Below are 19,588 nucleotides of genomic sequence, written 5' to 3'. Positions count from 1 at the left end.
CCGGTCCGCATTGTCAGCTCCAGGCACTCAAAAGTCAACAGCAGTCCCAGAGATACATTTTAAGACCGAATCTTATCCTTCACGTCTCTTTACGCCTTGGGGATGGGGTGAGGGGCGCTAAGATAAAATGTGTTCTCTATATTTTCCGAGCCATCAGAGCTAAAGATTTGTCCCCTGCCATTAGAAGGGATAAAGCTCGCATTTATTTTTAAATGAAATCCAAGTAGGCAATACCAGAGCCGCCAGTGCCAAGAGTGTGTTACACCAAGGTTTCCCCGCCAGGCGAGCGGGAGCCTCTGGCTGTGGCCGCGGGGCGGGGAGCGGCGCCTCCGTGGGGCTGTGCCGGGCGATAAGGGCGATAAGGGCTGCGGGGAGCGCTCACGTTCTCCCGGTACACACAGACAGGGAGGAGAGCAGTCGAGGGGCGGGGAACGACCGGGAGGCGGGGACGGGGGCCCGGGAGGCGGGGAGAGAGTGCCCGGAGGCGGGGACAGGAGGCCGTGAGGGCTCTGCGCAGTTCCGGGCTCCTCCGCGGCAGAGAATGGAGGCCGAAGGCAATGCAGCTTCTGGAGCGGGTCCTGCGGAGGGTGACAAATCTGGACAAGGGACTGGAGCATCTCTCTTACGGGGAAGGGCTGTTCAGCCTCGTGAAGAGACGACTGAGAGGGGACTTCATTAATGTGTATAACTATCTAAAGAGGGAGTGCCAGGAGGACGGACCAGGCTCTGCTCGGTGGTGAAACTGATGCACAGGAAGTTCTACCTGAATATGAGGAAGAATTTCTTTCCTGTGCAGCGGCTGCGCACTGGAACAGTTGCCCAGACGGGCTGTGCAGTGTGCAGGTTCCCCGGACAGGCCTGGCCGCGGTGCTGTGCCGTGTGCCCCGGGACAGCACGGCCTAGGCGCGGTGCTGTGCCGTGTGCCCCGGGACGGCCCTGCCCGGCCAGCCTCAGCACGGCCTGGGCGCGGTGCTGTGCCCATGCCCCGGGACAGCACGGCCTGGCCGCGGTGCTGTGCCGTGTGCCCTGGGACAGCACGGCCTAGGCGCGGTGCTGTGCCGTGTGCCCCGGGACGGCCCTGCCCGGCCAGCCTCAGCACGGCCTGGGCGCGGTGCTGTGCCGTGCGCCCCGGGACAGCCCTGCCCGGCCGGGGCGGGCATCCTGACCCACCGTGGCCCCGCCCCGCGGCCCTCAGGGGGCGGCCCGGCCCCGCCTACACCGCGGGGGGGCGGGGCGAGCCGGGGCGGGGCTAGGCGGGGCCAGGCCGCCGGTGCTAACCATGGCGGCGCGGCTGCGGGCGGGCGCTGCCCGGCGCCGTCGCGGGCCGATGACGCGGGCGGTCGGTGCGGCGTTTCCCGGTGTCGCTGTTCCCGGAGCGATGGGATTGTGCGCCCCGCGCTGATGGCGGCTCGCCGGACACCGCACGGCTCCGCGCCGGAGCCCAGGATGGATGAGTTCACCGTCCCCGCCGAGAAGAGCCGCCTCCTGGAGCGCAGCCAGGACCGCATCGAGGGCTTGTTCGAGGTGCGGCTGGCCGTGCTGGGGGCGCAGGGGGACTGGCGGCCCGCGCTGCAGCCGCCCAACGCCAGCGCCAGGATCTGGGTGCAGCTGGCGGGCTGCACGAAGGCCGTGAGCAGCGCCAAGGTACGGGGGCAGCGGGGCGCTGGGGCCCGGGGCAGCGGGGCTGGCGTGCGGAGGGGCCCGCCGGACCGGCACGGCCGGGACCGCGGGTTGGAGGAAGAAAGGGTGGGGAAAAGCCGAGTGCCCCAGGAGGAAACAGAAACAGCACTGCTTTGGCAGGTGGGTGTGTGCCCGGTGCCAGGGAGTCTCCCGCTGTGTTGACACAAGCGCAGGGAATAAAGCGAAACAACTCAGCTGGGAAGAGCGAAGTTCACGGGCACAGCGTTATGAAATAGCCCGGCCCGCAGCTGAGGGGGAGCACCGCTGGGGATGAGCCGAGCTTTGTTTTAAAGCGAGATTAAAATGTTTCGCTTTCCTTCTTCCTCCCGGAGTTGTTTGGGCGTTGCCATGTTTTGCCTTACGGACTTCACTTATTCTGTGGCATTTAGTAGCTCGTTGGCAAAGCTCTCAATAAAGCTTAACGCAGCTATTATTTCCTTCGTATAAAAGTTGTCAGACCTTCAGTTTCACCAGGCTGGAGCAGATAGTTCTCTTTTCAGCCCAGCTGTGATGAGTTAAGAGAACTGTCTGTGCAGGTTTGTCTCAGAGGGGGCAGCAGTTGCTGTGGAGTGTCTTCAGGCGTGTTAAATGTCTTGCACAACTAAGCTTTGGGGGGAGTTTCTCAGCAGTGATGCTGAAATTGATATTACTCATAATAAGCCTGGCAAGTACAGCTGTTGAATCATGTGATGAGAAGTTTGGTGTGAGCAGTAGCTAGGCTGAAGGTCCCTTTCCAACCCAAACTCTCGATGTATGGGCGTTGGGCGGATATATTCGGAGCACGTGTTTTGTGACTGATTTCAGACAAAAACTTGATTCCGTACCTGTGTCATGCACGTGTTCCTCTACGTGTAATGCACTTCCTTACAATGAACTGTAAGGAAAATACTATGAGTATATAGGGGGTTGAATTTTTGACTCTGAAATTTACACTAAATCAATTTGCCTGGGCTCAGAGAATCCAGAAACTGTTAGAGGTAGCTGCTCTTCTCCAGGCATCTGCAGCGCAACTTCCCTTTTTTCCAGGAAATTAAATCACAAGAAATAAATAGCACAAGATTTCCGCTTTCTAATTGCTGCTTTTCCTAACAAGATAAAAAAAATGTTTTCTACTCTTAATACTTTAAAGTATGAGAAACTTGATTTCTCTTATAGGTAGAACAGTTTTCAGACACCGTCTGGAGGAATTCTTGTATAGAAAGTGCAATTGCTTGTCTTCCGCTGAAATGTTTGGTGGTAGCAATTTGTGTTATAATTTATCAGTCGCGGATAATGTATACGTTCTCCATTGCTACTTAGTTAAAAACAAAAGTTCCTAGATTTAGAGTAGCCTTTTCACCAATTATGTTATCTTGTTGCTCTGCATAAGCAGTCATGTAGGGCGTGGAGAGTAACCCTGTGGGTTTTGCTGCGGAAGCACTTTGTGCTGATACGTTCCTGAGGCAGCCTGCCTTGGTACCCGTGATGATGTAACTCGAGGAGATAGGAAATGGGTTACATTATTCATTACCTTGTGTTGGTTCTCAGCTCCATTTAAAAAAATTAATGTTTGAGAGTAAATATACGTGATATACTTGGGATTCTGCAAATACAATGACTGCAGCTTAGAAGCTGGTTTCACTACATTAAAGAATTTTAAGCACAGAAGGAGGCAGTTTGGGAAAAATAATGCTATCTGAAAGAATAAATAGTATACTGGATTCACAGAGTTTTGAACTCTTGACACATTTAAAACAAGGTAGTATAGTGAATTTACCAATTTACCTGTAGTAGCTTACAGGTAGCAGAAATAGTATTGGGTTGGTGGGGGTTTGGGGGTTTTTTTTTGTGTGTGTGTTTGAAAATCTGGAACTTCAGGAACACAGAAGTATCTGGAGCCTGGTGGCTGCTTGCATGATAAGCCTTAGAAATGTACTTTAAAACTTTTTAGAAGTTCAGGTTTATGGACTAGGTAGAACTCTAGTGAAAGGCATTTATTCCGAAGAGTTCTCTTTGACCAAAGAATAGGTATAGGAAAGTAACTCTCTTCTGACAGTCTTTTAAACTGTTTGATCTACAAATTAAGTTACCTGTTACTATCAGGTATAAACAAGAGAATATAAAAGAGCTTTCTGTGACATCTATTTAAAAATCATTTTAGATATTGGTGTTTTATTTCTATTGTCCTGTTTACTGGTAGTGTTTACTTTCTGACATGACTTATGCTAAGTTTGCTTTATTTTCTAATGTTTCTGTCCATTACTGACCTAGTAAAAACTAACTGGATATATTGGGATTTCACAACTATTCACTCTGCTCTCTTTCTCCTCTTAGGAGTACATCAAGGGACTGTGTGAACCTGAGCTGGAAATAAAGGAGTACTACCCAAAGGACATGCACTGCATCTTCGTTGGTGCACAGAGCCTGTTTCTCAACAGCCTTGTTCAGGATACCTGTGCTGATGTAACAGTGCTGGAAATGGGATTGCTCAGTATTAAGGGGGGTGCAGAAGCTGTTGTTATGGCTCAAAGTCATGTGCAGCAGTTTGTGAAGCTTTTTGAGAATAATGAAAGTTTATTAAATGACAATGAATCAGAGATTAAAAAGCAGTTCAGACAATTTGTGGAAGCACATGCAGATAAGTATACAATGGATTTACTGATTTTGCCTAGTGCACTAAAAAGAGAGCTCCTAGCTCTCACCCAAACTGCTGTTTCTGAAGGGAAGACTGATATCATAGATCTCACAGGCTCTGAAAACTCACAGCAACTTGGACAGAACAGCACCTCCGAAGTCATTTCTGCAAACACAGAAGAAAGGGCAGGTGGGGAGGAAGCAAGAAACAATGCTGACACACCTGTAACTGAGCTTACAAAGCAAATGGACACTGTGTTTTCTGATGCTTCTGAAACAAGATTTGTTCCCATAAAGGACCCTCTGTTAGAGGCAGTGGCCTTTAAAGAGAGGCAGTCATGTAAAAGAAGATCCTCTGATGAGGAGGTAAGGCTCCCTAAAAAGCATTTCTCTTTGGAAAATGATCCACAAGTGAAATCTGCTTTACACAAGAATCCTTCAGACCCTGATGCAGTTATTGATCTGGTTTTGGATAGCTGCATTGAATCAGATGGTCCTACTTACTGCCTTAAAGAAGGTGATGCTCTATCTGAGGAAATGGAATATAAGATTCTTGTGAACTTTTTCAGAACAATGGGATATTCCCAAAATATTGTAGAAAAGGTTATCGGTATCCTAGGACAATCTGCGGAACCATTACTATTGCTAGAAGAAATTGAAAAGGAAAATTTGAAGTTTAAAAAAGAACATGAACAGTTGTCTCAAAAGCCTAGAACTCTCAATCTTCCTTTAGGAAATAATGTAAATAATTCACAAAAGCTAGAAGACAAAGGCATTTCTGGGAATAAAAGTCCACTTAAATCCAGTCATACTTCTAAGGAGACAAAAAATGAATATCACCAAGTAAGAGGTGCTCCAGACACACAAGTTGGTGCAGAAGATAAAATGCATAGATTGGTATGCAAATCTTCTTTCCCTCCCAGCAAAAATTCAGTTCTGTGCTATAAACAGAGAGATGTTTGTGGCCCTGGTAAGAATCACAACTCAAGGTTAAGCAGTATAGAAACTGATGATGGGGTGACTTCCAGCACGGTGCATGCCGGAGCTCTAAAAGATGTTGGCTTTGTAGCCAGAGGGAGCTCAGATGTGCAGCATATCTCAAATAAGAGTAAAAGTGCGTTTCAGCAAAAATCTGCAGGGCCCTCAACTGTACAGAACAGCCAGCCTGGTTCTGAGGAGCAGCTGGGACACTGCAGCTCTTCCCAAGCAAGGCCTCTCCACCAGCGCCTTTCCCAAACCTCACATTGTGACAATCCTGTCCCAGACCGCTTACTGTCTTCACAAAAACACCCTTCAAATCCAGACAGAGACACAATGGGACCACATCCAGATCATTCAGTTACTGGAGTTCAAAGATTTTTGGACTCTCTGAAGAAGCCATACAAACTGGAGTTGATAAATGAACCTGGAAAACCATATTTAAAACATATAATTATTGATGGAAGCAATGTTGCAATTTCGTAAGTATTGTTCTTTTCAGCTATCCTTTTATTAACAGTTCACTGAACTTTCAGATGAAATGGGGGCTAAAAGGTTGCAGTGGCATGTGTTAAGGTTTTGCTAGCTAGGTTTTTGTGTGCGTGTACACAGTTGTGCCTTTTCAAAGTAACCTGATTTGAATCACCAGTGTTCAGCTCAATGTAACACTTCAGTCAGAAGTAATCTCAGGGCAAGCTTTGCTCTGTTGCAATCAGTGTTATGCATGAAGTTTAATTTGCTTTGCCAGTGCCTAACAACGAGGTTAAATTATTGTTGACTTAAGTGGTTTGGGGGAATTTTTTGTGCTCTTAACATCTTGTAGTCCTAAAGTGGAGGTTTTCATCTAATCGTGACATATTTCTCATCCAACAGCATTGCATATTAGTGCTTGGATCCTGTTATGCTTTGCAAATGTATGTATGCATATTTACCAACTATGAATGTGCATTACTGAGGTGCCAATATTTCCTTAATGCGCCCCAGTGGATTGGCTGCACACACCCCACACTGGAGTAGGGCATAGTAGCTGGGTGCTATTGAGTCCCCAAAAAGGTTATATATAACACCTGGAGCCTTCTACCCAACCAAATGAAAACTGGTTATGAGACATAAAGGACAGAGCTGCCTCAAAACAGCAGAACCATTGAGATATTCAAATGTCCTACTAAATAATCAATGCTTGGGGGCCTGTTGGTTTGATCGTGGAGGTATTCTGCAGCTTCCCTCTGGCTAAATAAAGCCTCACTCATTTCTTGCATTTCATAAAGTGAAGAGTTGTTTGCAAAATTGCTTTGAATTGTTCTCAGTTTTACTTCTCAGTACCTTGAGAACTACTTCCATGCCTGTGCTGGTTCAGGGTTCTTTTGGCCCCCTTTTTTGATGGGGGTGTGGGTATTAATGCATCACCCACATGCTTAGACTAATGCTGTATGTGTTCCTGAATCAGTGCTTGCCTCAGAAGTCTAGAAAGCTGCAAAACCTGTAGAATATTTTCTTTTGACACATGCAGCACCTTGATCTGTTGTTATCACGTTCTCAGGGTGTCTGTGGAGTAAGAGAATGCCCAGAGTTTACCCTAGCTGCTAACAAGTATTTTTTTTAATTACCTGTTTTGTATGCTGAAAACAGGCCTTTTGAGGGCAGACTGCAATATCCAGTTGTTGGATCATTTAAATTCTATTAAAATGTGGAAAAAGCTCAGAATGAAAGAATAATTGAATGGAATTATATCTTCCTAGAATAGTTTGTAAATACTATGTACTTGTGGTGGTGCATCCAATCAGAAACATCAGGTGCCCAAACAAGGTGGGAAACAAAGGGTAAGGAATTGTCCTTTGAAGCCTTGGTAAACTTTTTACCTGAATCATAGCCCAAGGAGGGGCACCATTGTTCCTACTCTTTGGGGAAGAAAGCCCAGGAGTTACTGGGTTGGGTTGTGGCCAGGGGGACCCTTCCTGCTGGCCAAAGTCAGTCATCCTGTGGCCCTGTAGCCAGCAGTGCTGAGTGAGGCCCTGTGAGCTCTCCTGGGGCTCAGCAGCTGTGCCAGCACCTCCCTGGAGTGGGACACTGCTCAGAGCTCCCAAATCCTCACCTTTGTCATACTCAGAGGACTGTTCCTGGTGTCAAAGCTCCCACACTCCCTGAGGTGTGACCCTTGCATGTTGGGAAATGCAAAGGGACTTGCTGGGAGCATTTCACTGACGCTGAGTGGAATTTGTTGACGAGTTCCTTTAGCACAGGGAATTAGGTGTTCACATTGTGTACCCGTGTGTGTGTACTGATCATGGTATGAATGGTACTGCCTCAAATCTACCATTAAGTCATTGTTACAGCTACAGCCAGCCCTATGGAATTGCTTTGTCAGTGTCAAAGTGCTCCATGATTAAGTGCTGCTAAACCCTTTTGCCCCCTTATCTTGGCATCCATATATGCTTTGCCCTCACCTCCTTCTGCATTCCTGGCTTCTGTGTAAATCTGTGCAAACTGATTCTAATTTGAGCTGTGTATGCCTTAACCTGTGCAGTAAATAATGAACTTACTCTTCACAAGTTCACAAGAGTGAATGTTGCCTCCAAACTGTGTGAAGCCATATTTTCACAAATTCATATCAAACCTTGGCTTTGGCAATACCTTTGACAGTGTTTCTTTAAGTATCCAAACCACTCATTTGTGACAGTGTTTACTTTAGTCGCAAACCAAAGGGAAGGTGTTACATGACCCAGAAGGCAACCGGCTCTTTGCTGCTTGTGATCATCTTTTGTTTAATTTAGAAAATACCTTTGTAGGGTCTTCACAGGATTTTAAAGAACTGGGACAGGCAAAGGCAGTATTTGCAATGGCATTTGGAGAACAGATGCAGTCTTTGAGATGGATATCTTGAAAAGACCATCTTGCTGTGGTGATTTGCTGTCCCTTCAGATGTTTATCTAACTCAGTTAAAACACTTCTAATTTAATTTAGTTTAGCAGTGACATATTTTTCATATTATAGCTTACATTAATTCTACATGTTGTTTGATGAAGTTGCTTCTATTTGCATGCTATTTTAAGTTGTAGCAGAGCAGAATTTTGTGGTCATTCAGGACAAATTGGGAGCTCATTTTCTAAGCTTCTAAACACTTAAAAGCCAGTACACTGTAGTTCAGCCAGCTTGGAGCTCTTAAACAGGAGGATGAACAAGCAGAGAAAGCATAAATTTTGACATGAATATTGAGACCTCTGCATTTCTTGAAGTCTAGTTGAGAACCATTTATTCATTGAAAATACTTAACAGAGTTTTGCAATTTATTGAATAGGATGCCTAACTTAAAATATTGGTATGATAACTGCATTTAAAGCTTATGTCCCAGAAGGTATACAAAAAGTAACTCTTCTATGAAAATTGCCTTGTGTTTTTGACTGTTCTTGACACAAAGAATGCTTAATTTTATTAAGGGCAAGTGTGGCATAGTATTTCTTTTTCCTCTGGAAATTAGAGGAGTTCGATTTTTTTGCCTTTTGTATTTCAGATATGGCTTATTCATTTTCTGCCTTTCTACATATAGAATTTGTCTCCAAATTCAGAGAACCTTTATAGATTTACATTTTGATAAGCATATTTTTTACAGAATTTACAAAACTGGAAAAGGATAAATGAATGCTACTAAAGCCTGAGTTTCACTGTAAAATATTTCCATGGAAATCCTTTAATGACCATTATGTTGGGAAGATTTCTTGGTAGGTTAAATTAGGGTTTAAAGATAGGATTCTGTTCAAAACTGACAGGGCTTACTATTAGGGTTAATAATAAGCACTTGCCTATTGGGAGACTATTAAAATTATTATTTGGGAGACTGGTTTAAGAAAGGAATACCCCTTGCTCACTTATTGTTAAAAGTACTTCGTAGTGATTTGACATCTAATTCAAAACATAGATTATACACTATTTTGCAAGAAATGCTTTGGCTGTTCATGCCATCAGTGCTCAATCAGTGTGTCTTTTCTAGGCAATCATATCTTTGTTTTGTCTAAGTGTAGCCTCTATGGAAATGCTGGAGCCTGATTAGACAGTTAATTGTGCCATGTGTTGAACAGGCAAATAGGGTCACTGGGTTAATTCCAGCTGGGAAGGGCTTCACAAGGTCATCAATTCCAATCTTTGTGTCCCCTCATTTTAGGCAGTTGCTGTTTTTTTGGAAAGTCACTTAAGGGAGTTGTAAAAATGGATAATGTATATCTTATATTTTTAAATTGAGAAAAAAGATTAATGCCAAAATACAATGTTTTGAAAATATTTCTCCAAAGAAATTTCATTATTTTGCTTCAGAACAATTGTTCAGACTGTTGAAATGAAGAGAGAGTAGGCCCTAGTGGTTATCAGAGAGCTGTTCAGATGTAATCCTTGGTAATCAGTTGAACCGAAGGTGTTCTATTTTGTAGTAGGACTGTATTTGGAACTACTACAATATTGTATTATTACAGTTTTAATCTATACTCAGTAGAGTTCAGAAACCATCACTATGGGCCTCTTTTTTAAAGCTAAACCTGCTTCTGATTACTCCATTGTTGTTGTGCCCAGGAAACTGAAAGGAGACTGAGCTGTGAAGTTGCAAAGTGATGTATCTGTTCTCTTCTTCTGCTGAAGAGCTCTTTCTATTTAGAAGATTGCTTATCTTTAACACCCATCTGCCTTTTCTTTTCCTGAGGCTCTATGTGGGACTTTCAGCTTCACTTAGCAAGGTTTTGCTCCATTTTCTTTGTTTTCCTGGTAGTAAAACCCTAGTGAATTTAATCTCCCTTTTTTTGTTTCACCCTCAGTCATGGTCTGAGGAAATTCTTCTCCTGTCGAGGAATTGCAATAGCTGTTGATTACTTTTGGAAACGTGGCCACAGAAATATTACTGTGTTTGTTCCACAGTGGAGAACAAGACGTGACCCTTCCATTACAGGTGAGGCACATTTCCTAATGTTTGCTTAATTAAAGCAGACTTTTTCTTTGGGACTTCTGTGAAGAATAAATAGAGAAGGAATGTTTCATCAAATGTTGAGCAGGAGCAGTCTGGCTGCTCAGCATGAGTAATTGGGTTTCCATACTCAGTGTGAGAGACCCTGTAATGCTCTTTAGGCTAGCAGGGGTGCCATCAGTCGAGGCCTTTTTGGGTTGGTTTTTGTTTGCTCTTTAATTTCTAGTGTTGACCTCCTCTTCTCCATTTTTTATATGAGCAATTCTTCACCTATCAATAACATTTCTCTAGCTTAATTGGTACAAAAATAGCCTATCTTCTCTCTGGTAATTTTATCTCAGACTAATTGTCAAATCCTGTTTTAACAGAGCAGAATTTCTTAACGCAGCTCGAGGATGTTGGAATATTGTCTTTAACCCCTGCAAGGATGGTTTTAGGAGCAAGAATTGCTGCTCATGATGACAGGTACAGATTATATGTAGTTTTAAAGTCTTTTTGAACATCTGACTAATGGTTGTAAAAGCTCAATATTTCATGAGCAGTTCTGTTAGCTTGTTCTGCGACCTTTCTAGACAGAGCTATGCATCCAACTTAAGACTGAGTTTTACATCTGTTACATTATTTCACTGTTGTAGGAAACAATATCATGTATTCAGAACGTCATGGAGAACTACAAATTTTCATGGCAATTAAAAAAAAAAAAGCTGTCTGAAGAAATTAATCCTCCAGTAATGTTTTTATGCTTTCCTGGTCATCATTCTATCCCTGAACTGCCTTTTATTCTTGGGGCATAAATCAGCTGCTGATCAGAGAGTATTTAGCTCCGTTTTTTTCTTAATGCCATGTTGGCACACAGACCTTGCTGTGTCTTTGGAGCACTGTATTTGTAACAATGCATAAGCCAGTGAACCTCCAAGTTAATTTGACCAGCAAAGATCAGCTTTAAAATGTGGGGATCATCTGTCAGTGAACAAGACACAGTAAGCTTTAGGAGTCTGTGGGAGTTTCCTAGTACTTCATTAATGTTTTATTTATACCCAGCCTTTCATAAGAAATGCTCTGGCAGTGTAGTTGAGATTACTGTGGAAATAAGTGGTATAATAAAATATTTGCACTTTTGTTAAAAGCATGCACTTTTCTTTAAAAGGACACCATCCATTATCTTGTGGATAAAATTGATTCAAATGGCAAAAAATGTATTTTCAGAGACATTATAAAAGATAGCAAACATTTTTTTCTTAATAAATCAGTAGTTGCATTGTCATTGTTTAACAAAAGAGTTTTTAAAAAGTGTTGACAGAGCAAACCACTAACATGCAGAACACTGACTTGCAGAACACAGACATTAATGCTAAGCAAAAAAGTGTATGTCAATGAGTTTGTGTTGGATTGTGTAATAAATACTGTACTGCATAAAGCATGCCATTTACCTGTGCAAATATTTAGGTCATGGGGTTTGAGGGCTTTTGCTTGTGTGGGTTTGTTTGTTTGGGTTTTGAATGGGGAAGAAAACATCCCATGAAGACTCTGCTGCACTAAATAAGTGCATGCTACCCAAAACGTTGTGAGTTTAAGGTGGGTAAAAACAGAGTCATTTCCTGGTAATCAGGGTGCTTGTTTTCATGCAAATAGATTACTTTGGGATGATGAAATGTTTCGTTTTTTAAGTCTTTGGATTGTTCTCAGCAAAACAAACTATCTTAGTAATCATTGAAATTAATTTTACAGATTTTTGTTACACCTTGCTGCTAAAACTGGAGGTGTTATTGTGACTAATGATAACTTCAGAGAATTTGTGACAGAATCATTTGCCTGGAGAGAAATTATTCAAAAAAGGTAATTACTGAATTTCTGTGAAGTCTTAAAAGGATGTCTGTCCTTGCAGTTGTATGCATTCTACCTACATGTGGGATTTTGTTATCTTTAATTAATCTGTCATGCAATTCTGGTAGATCCAAATAAAGTACTCTGTGACTCACTGTGGTGATTCATGGCCTTACAGTCATGTGTTGAGTAGTCTAATATCCTTGTTATTCATATATTCTGTCATGTATGAGTGTTAATTGTTCTCATAAGCAGGAGTTTGGTGTAACAGCACGTGTGTCACTTCTGAAGGTCAGTGTTGGATCTTGTTTGAGCAGTCCACTTTCACAGCCTCTCTTGTCTGAAAGCTCATTTTTTTCAAGGAGACATCATAGCTGATGAGGATATAGTGTCACTTTTAATTATTCAGAATCAATCACTCTTTACTCAAGTGGGACAGATTGTCACAGCTAAACAGAATGAACACTTGTAGCATATCCATGCAGCCATTTCCCTGCAAGTGTTTTTCTTTGGGTTTAGATGAGTTCACTTAGTTATCAAATATTCCCTACTTCATCTTGTGGACTTGTTTCTGCTTGTTTCTTCTTGTTTGTTGCGTTTGGGTGTTTGGGATTTTTTTTCCAGTTTCAATTTAATCAGGTTATTTTACTGCTGAGGTGTGATCTTCTGTTAGTAAAATTCCCCACTAATCCCTCAGTGTCCCTGACATTTTCTGAGGGTACATCTGTTACAGTGGCTGGGGTCAGTATAGCTCTAATGAAATAAGGAACTAAAAACTTGCCCTGCATTCTCACAATGTAGCTGTGAGACCATGGAGTTGATGCTGGCTAATCATGTAGGTTTTTACATCATTTCTTGAGTGAATTCTACCTGAGTCAGGTTCTGTTCTTCCACAGAACTTTAGCAAGAGTGCTTGGTGTGGGCATCTTGAGTCTGTGGTTTTTTAAGAGCTTATGTTAACATCTGCTATTAGTTTTACTTCTGGGGAAATTCCACTGTACCAAATCTTCTCCTTGCAGATAAATTTCACTTGAACTGGGTTTGTTTGGGGTTTTTTTAATACAGATTTCTACCTGTCCCAAAGTGATTCCAGAAAAAAAGTTTTGTGTCTTAACTGTAAGCATTTAATGCTATATTTGCTAGTTGTGTGGCTTTCTGCTAACACAGGCATTTCAGCTACGTGACTGAAGATCCTTGCAAGGAAAAGGAGTTAGAACAATCAAAAAATCTCTGATCACCTAGCAAATTCCACCATAGTCTTGTTGCAAATCTTCAGTCATAAAACAGTTGCTGTAAAAAAAAGGGGGGGGGGGAAACTGTGTTCTGCAGTGTAATAGGGAGAGTTCACACCTCTCATGGAATTATTTTGACAGGGAATGCTGATTGTGTCTTAGCTGGGTTTACCTAATTAGTCTTCAGGGACTCCTGATGTGGTGTCTACTCTAAGGAAATTCATCCTGTGCTACAAAGGTGAAGGACAACAAGGGTGAAATACCTTGTTATTTAAAAGAACTCTCTTGCAGGTTGCTCCAGTACACTTTTGCTGGTGACATATTTATGGTTCCTGATGATCCTTTGGGAAGAAATGGACCCAGATTAGATGACTTCCTTCGAAGTGAAGGCTGTTCTAGGTACAAACACTGTTTTCACTTTTGTTTGACACAGTTATTTCACTTTTGAAATAAACTGTTCTCCTGCTTCACTCACACACCTGTAAAGCACAGTAAATTAAGCAGGAACACTGTAACACATAGCAGTTTAACAAAAAAAAAAAAAAAACACATTTTTCCTGTTACTTCAGTTCATTCAGAAACTGCTGGTGACATTTGCCTCTTACTGAGATTTCTCTGAGAACTGAGATAAGTATGACAAAAGCTTCTTCTGAAACTTGACTCTGGTGGCTTTAATGCACGGGTGTGTTAACAGCACCCAGAGGTGCCAGAGATGTGGGTGTGTGGTGTTAATTACTCTGATGTTATCTAGGACACCTTGGTTGGTCACTTCTTCATAGTGGGACAATAGGTGCTACAAACACTCAGGTTTTCTGTCACAGGGAGACACTTCACCTCATGGCTGAGGGTACTTTACTGCTGTCAAAACAATTTTTGAGGCATTGTTATTAAATCTGTTTGTATTTCAGTAATAGTTATAAATGTTAATGAACAGAAATTGTTTGTTTAAGATTAATGTACTTTTTAAATGTGCACGTATTCAAAATATGAATTTGCTTTGCATGAACTGCCAAGATTTGAGGATTAGTTTGCTCTTTTTCAAAAGAAAATAATATTCTCTTCTTTCACCAGTTTAGGAATTAGAAATGCTAAGAATTCTGAGGAAGTAGTGAGAGGGCTTTTAAAAACAAGTGAGGTAACTTAAAAATTGTCAATAGAAAAGGCAAGCTATTCTTAAGGATTAATACAAAAAATAAGCAAGAATCTCATCTATTGTAAACATTTGAGGAAAGTAGAACATTGTTATACCATAGATTACAAGCTGATTTGAAAATAAGTGTATTCACATTAAAAAAGCAAGTGCAGTGCTAGAACTCCAGAAGGAAATGCTGAGTATTCAAGCTCTTGCACAAAACCTTTGAGATGTTACTTGGAACACTGTGTTTTACCTGCCTGTGTCTGAGAGAAATAAAATGAAAACAGAGTGTTCTGAGGTAGGTGAGTGTGTTGATTGTAGAAATGGAGTCTTTTGAGAAGACCACAGAAGAGCTTGGTTTCATATCTGTAAATTTGGAACTGTAACTATGTTTGGGTGTTCGTTTTGGGGTTGGGCTGGGGAAGGGGGACAACCAGGAAGAACAGAGAAAAGCTACCAGTAAAAAAGAGTTAATTTTGTTCCTTCCCTGTGACTTTTCTACATGATTTAAATGATGCGGAAAGCATAAATGGCACCAGGAACAAGATCAGAAACTGGCAGAATCTTCAGCAATTAGAAAACCTTTCCACACTGAGTAACTGGAGGTGGCATAACCCAAATGCTTTTAAAATAGAGCTCTGTAATTTAGGTGCTGTTTCCCTTGGTGGCAGGAAACTAGACTGTAAGATGAGTTCCACTTCACATTTCTCTGGTATCTGCTGGCATCTGAAGTAGACTGACCTTTATATTTTGTAGTGCTAGCAGTGCATAGAGTAGCAAAACTTTTTAAAGTCTGAAATGAAATTGCAATAATTAAGAGTATTCAAATCCTGAGACTGCTAAAACAACTTCTTTACCCTATTAAGGATACCATACAAGGGAAACAAGACCTGGTCCAAATATGAGCACAGCTCAGTCCAGAGCAAAAGTACATGAGGAATAGTCTCATGAAGCACTCTTGGAACTGGTCTGTCAGCATTTTCACATGCTCCATGTCAGTGTACATGTATTCAATGTATCTTTTTATCTATACCTTCATAAAATTTTCTGTAATCTGACAAGTAAAGGACTCACAGCATACTGAGGCTATTCCTGGGTGATATTAATGTTAGCTGTGCCAGATTCATATTGAGAACTGTTATACCCCCTGTTTTGTTTCACTTTGAAAGAATGCTTGTCATTTGATTCCAGTCAGTAACTGGCTGAGCAGCAGGGATGTTTAAGTTATACACATTTGTCTTTTCTCTCTCATGTACAGAGAGAACTGCAGCTAGAATGTCCTTTAGCTTAATTAATTAATTAAAATTTTTATTTTGTTCCACAGCGATTCCTGGTCAACACACAAGGCTTTACAGAGCAGTGGACAATATTCTTCTGAGACACCCTCTTTCCTCCCCAAAGTGAGCAGTAGCAGTCAACAGCCTGGGGCCAGAGTGTATGATGATCGTTCATCCCCATTGCTTCCATGGGAAGAAAACACAGAGCCTGGTCCAGCAATTCCACCACAGAGATCTCCCTCAGAAACAGCCCAGCTAAGAGAAGCCCTGATCAAAATTTTTCCTGACTATGATCAAAGGCAGAAGATTGATCAAATACTATCTAATCATCCATTCATGAGAGATCTTAATGCTCTGTCTGCCATGGTGCTTGACTGAATGCTTCCACAACTTTTATATCACAACCGCTCTGACTAATGATTAGCAATGTGAAGAAAAATGTCACTCTTTTATGTTACTTTGTGAATATTAAAAACCTAATTTTATTTGTATAAACAAAGATATTTTTGTGTATGTTCTGTAGCTAATAGATTCCAGGTTTTGGTAAATTAAAAACTGCTGCTACTACAGATTTTTAGTAATATTTTCTGTGGAAAAAAAAAAGTCTTCTGCTTCACTGGAATTGCTGGTTAAAGCAGTGGCAGTACTCCCTTTTGAGCAGGGTGTTAGTGTTTTTTACAGAACCCTTTTCCTGGAAGGCAGAATTCCGCTCGTTTGGAGACCCGCGCGTGGGAGCAGCTGCCAGCAGGCGGCGGCTGTGGGTCCGTGAGGAGCCCCGGGAAGGGCGTGAAAATCCAAGAAAATCCATTTGCTCCTTCGGGCTGGGAGTGCTATGCGTGGTAGTTAAAAGAGAAAGCGAAAATTCACAGCTCTCATCAGGAGAAGGTGTTCTGAAATCTACACTTGTTTTTGACTATCAGTATTCTTTCAGGATAGTTTTAATATCTTTAACAATTGCACTGATTCTTTGTCTGTTCTAAGTGTGAAGGGGTGATGTTAACAGAATGAGACACTGTCTGTATAGAAATGGCTTTTTTGTGCAGAGCTACAGCTGTAGTCAGCTCCACCCCTTTAGATCTGTTCTGGGATCTATCCCAAAAGGTAAGGGGCAAAAAGGAAGATAATTTATAAAAGCTGACCAATAGGACCGCTTTCTAGAGCAGAGCAAAGTTAAGATTGTCTGTATCTCTGTACACACTTAAGTCTGTTACTCCTTCCTTTTAACCAGTCTCTGGTGCCAAGTATTCATGGGAGTAAAATCTAATTAGGCTGTAAAGACAACTTGGGCTCCAGAGCCTACATTCAACTTCTGATGTACTGAGCCTTACCCTAAAGAATTAGTGGCTTTCTCTCCAGTTCCATGGGGTCTGAAATCACTCTTTGTTTATATGCAAAAGAACTGAAATATACTTGAGGAATTGGGGGTTTTGAAAGACTGTTTGAAAGACTTTTTTGCATGGCCCTTTCACATTTTGTGAAGTCAAACAGAAGGCAGTCTTGCTCTTCCCTGAACACAAGCAACCTGAAAGAGAATTGCAGCAAGAACAAAAAAGTTTTAGGAGCAGTAGTTACAGCTTCTCAAAAATACAGGTGGTGATGAAGAGAGGCCTTTAATGTTTCTGCATCCGAATAGACAAATCTAAATTATTCTTTATTCTGTATAAGTGAGTGGGAGATTTGCTATTCAGGTGGGCAGAGTCCTTCTGACCAGTACATGTTTGCCAAGAACTAGTTCTTACCTGTGAAGTGTTATGTAATCTTTGAGTTCTAACCCCATAAAAACTTAGGCAAGTTCTTAAAGCCTGTTTCACTGACTATAGTTGGTATAATTTTAATAAATAGTAAGAGAATAATCACCAGCTCCCTCACACTGCCTGGGGGGCCTGTGTACATGTGTGAACATGCTCCTTGAAGAACTTGTCTTCTTTTCATTAGGTATATCCCTGATTGCATATGTTGTTTCCACTTTATAGGTGCTATTGTGGGGATATAAATATATTGTAATCTTTATTTCATAGAGAATTGCTTCATGGAGTTTAGAAGGGACCCACAAGGATCATCCAGTTCAACTCCTGGCCCCCCTCACTTCAACATTCCCACCCCATGCCTGAGAGCATTGTCCAAATACTTCTCGAGTTCTGTCAGGCTTGGGGCTGTGCCCACTTCCCTGGGGAGGCTGTTCAGTGCCCAAGCACCCTCTAGGTGAAGAGCTCTTTCCTGACCTAACCTAAATCCCCCAACTCAGCTTCAAGCCTCAAGTCCTGTCACAAGAGCAAAGAGATTGGTTCTCTTTCTCTTTTCTCTGTTTCTTTCTCCAAAGTCTGTTTCTGAAGCATGCCTCGTGCTATTCAACCTTGGTTGCTGCAAAAACTCAGCGAGAAGCAGCGTTTGGAGTGGAAAATACCAGGGACTTTCCCTTACGTGTGAGTGACCTGGCATTTCCCCTCCCTCCCTTTAAAGGGGTAAAGTCCTGGGACTGATTCCTGGTGTGGGGCCAAGTGCAGGATTTCTGTGACAAATACAATAGTTTACTGTCAAAAGGAGTGTTTTCTCTTACATCTTAAGAGCATGTAATGTAAACAATTTCATTGCAGTTGTCAACAAGCAAAGTTCAGATGAGTCCCAGTAGTCGGTGCTAGTGCTGCTGTTTTCCTTCCTGTCTCAGTGCCTTTTTGGGGTAGCTCGTGTTTTGGAAGAGCATTTCTGAACCAGAGAGAGAGTGCCTGTGAAAGTTCCATGACAAACAGTGACTCACAACGTCTTTCTAATGCTGGCAGTGTTTCCTTCTGTTTTGCAAGCTTGCAGGCTATGTTTGATATGAATGCCTTTCCTGCTAGAATTCTGTGTAGCTGCATTAAGTGCTATTTTTAAATCTGGGGCTGGATTATGTTCTGGATGGCTCTGTTTTATTGGAAAGGAGTAGCTCTGCTATAATTCATTTATAAGACCTGTTATTTTCACAAATACAGTTTAAAATAATAATGACTTTGCAGATTCTGAGACCTAATCTGTCTGGTATTTGGAGGAGTCTGGTTATATAAGCAGGTGTTTCTCTGATGTGTTCAGTTTATTTTATCACAGAATGGAAACCCAAGTGCCTTTCAACAGTGTAACTCATGGTGTTCAGACTAGCCTTCCTAGCCTTCCTGACTGCTACTGTTTGTGCTCAATTTTGTACATAAATCTACCAGTTTTGTATATGTTGGTATGTAACTGTGCACACAGTGGAAATACTGCAGTGCTCAAGTAGATGGTGTAGATGATAACTTTTAAAAAACAGATGGATTTTAGATTTGTACATTTTTTACCTATGTATTGTATGCATTTATGTTTAGAATGTGGTTCCATTGCACTGTTCAAACTCTGCTGAGGTGCATATGGCAATCCCAAGTTTTTCCTGTCTGCCTTGTGGCTCACCAAGTTCTGTCAGATTGCATTATATAATTTTAAATGGCTAATTCAAAGGAAGCATTTTTTTAAGAAGAAACTGGGTTTGAATGCACTGGATCCCCTTTTCAGTCTCCACTTGGTATTTTTAACTGTTTCAGGAATGATATTTTAAGTGTACATAAGAGAAATAAAATATTACATATTTTTAATTAAACAGAAACAACAGTCCAAAGACATCAGAATTCTGAAATATATTAATTGAGTTTTATTTTATTATCATTTTTCACTGTGATTCAAATCCAAAGTCAAGTATAATTTTTCTCCCTGGCTGCTAATTGAGCATGTGATATTCAAAGCATTGAGTCTTAGTATTGATAATTTTAAGATAAATCTTTACTGAGCAAAATATTAAGAGTCTACTCATCCAAAATAAAAGGCTGGTTTGCACGTGTTTTATACAGAAACACACGCCCTTCTCAGTAAGAAGGTGAATCCAAGGCGGGCGCTCCAGCTGTTG

The 19,588-nt window shown here is 41.8% G+C and overlaps 1 protein-coding gene across 1 annotated transcript; it reads left to right on the top strand.

Annotated features, from left to right (window-relative positions):
• The first annotated feature begins 1,368 nt into the window (after nucleotides 1-1,368).
• Nucleotides 1,369-19,344, top strand: N4BP1 (NEDD4 binding protein 1). Its single transcript, XM_066557599.1, has 7 exons — nucleotides 1,369-1,644; nucleotides 3,994-5,753; nucleotides 10,068-10,198; nucleotides 10,582-10,678; nucleotides 11,942-12,049; nucleotides 13,561-13,668; nucleotides 15,729-19,344. The coding sequence occupies exons 1-7, from the start codon at nucleotides 1,402-1,404 to the stop codon at nucleotides 16,057-16,059; spliced, it is 2,778 nt and encodes a 925-aa protein (XP_066413696.1). The 5' UTR covers nucleotides 1,369-1,401; the 3' UTR covers nucleotides 16,060-19,344.
• The last annotated feature ends 244 nt before the right edge of the window (nucleotides 19,345-19,588 follow it).

This window comes from Molothrus aeneus, chromosome 11 (assembly GCF_037042795.1).
Source record: "Molothrus aeneus isolate 106 chromosome 11, BPBGC_Maene_1.0, whole genome shotgun sequence".
In the NCBI taxonomy this organism is placed as follows: Eukaryota; Metazoa; Chordata; class Aves; order Passeriformes; family Icteridae; genus Molothrus; species Molothrus aeneus.
The sequence above is the reverse complement of the archived record's forward strand: the minus strand, read 5'-3'. Positions and strand labels throughout refer to the sequence as shown.

Bases quoted from the DNA above. Each gene is read 5' to 3' on its own strand.
- N4BP1 (XM_066557599.1), top strand. From the start codon at position 1,402: ATGGCGGCTCGCCGGACACCGCACGGCTCCGCGCCGGAGCCCAGGATG. The intron at 1,645-3,993 runs GTACGGGGGCAG...TTCTCCTCTTAG, and splicing joins AGGCCGTGAGCAGCGCCAAG to GAGTACATCAAGGGACTGTG. The intron at 10,199-10,581 runs GTGAGGCACATT...CTGTTTTAACAG, and splicing joins ACGTGACCCTTCCATTACAG to AGCAGAATTTCTTAACGCAG.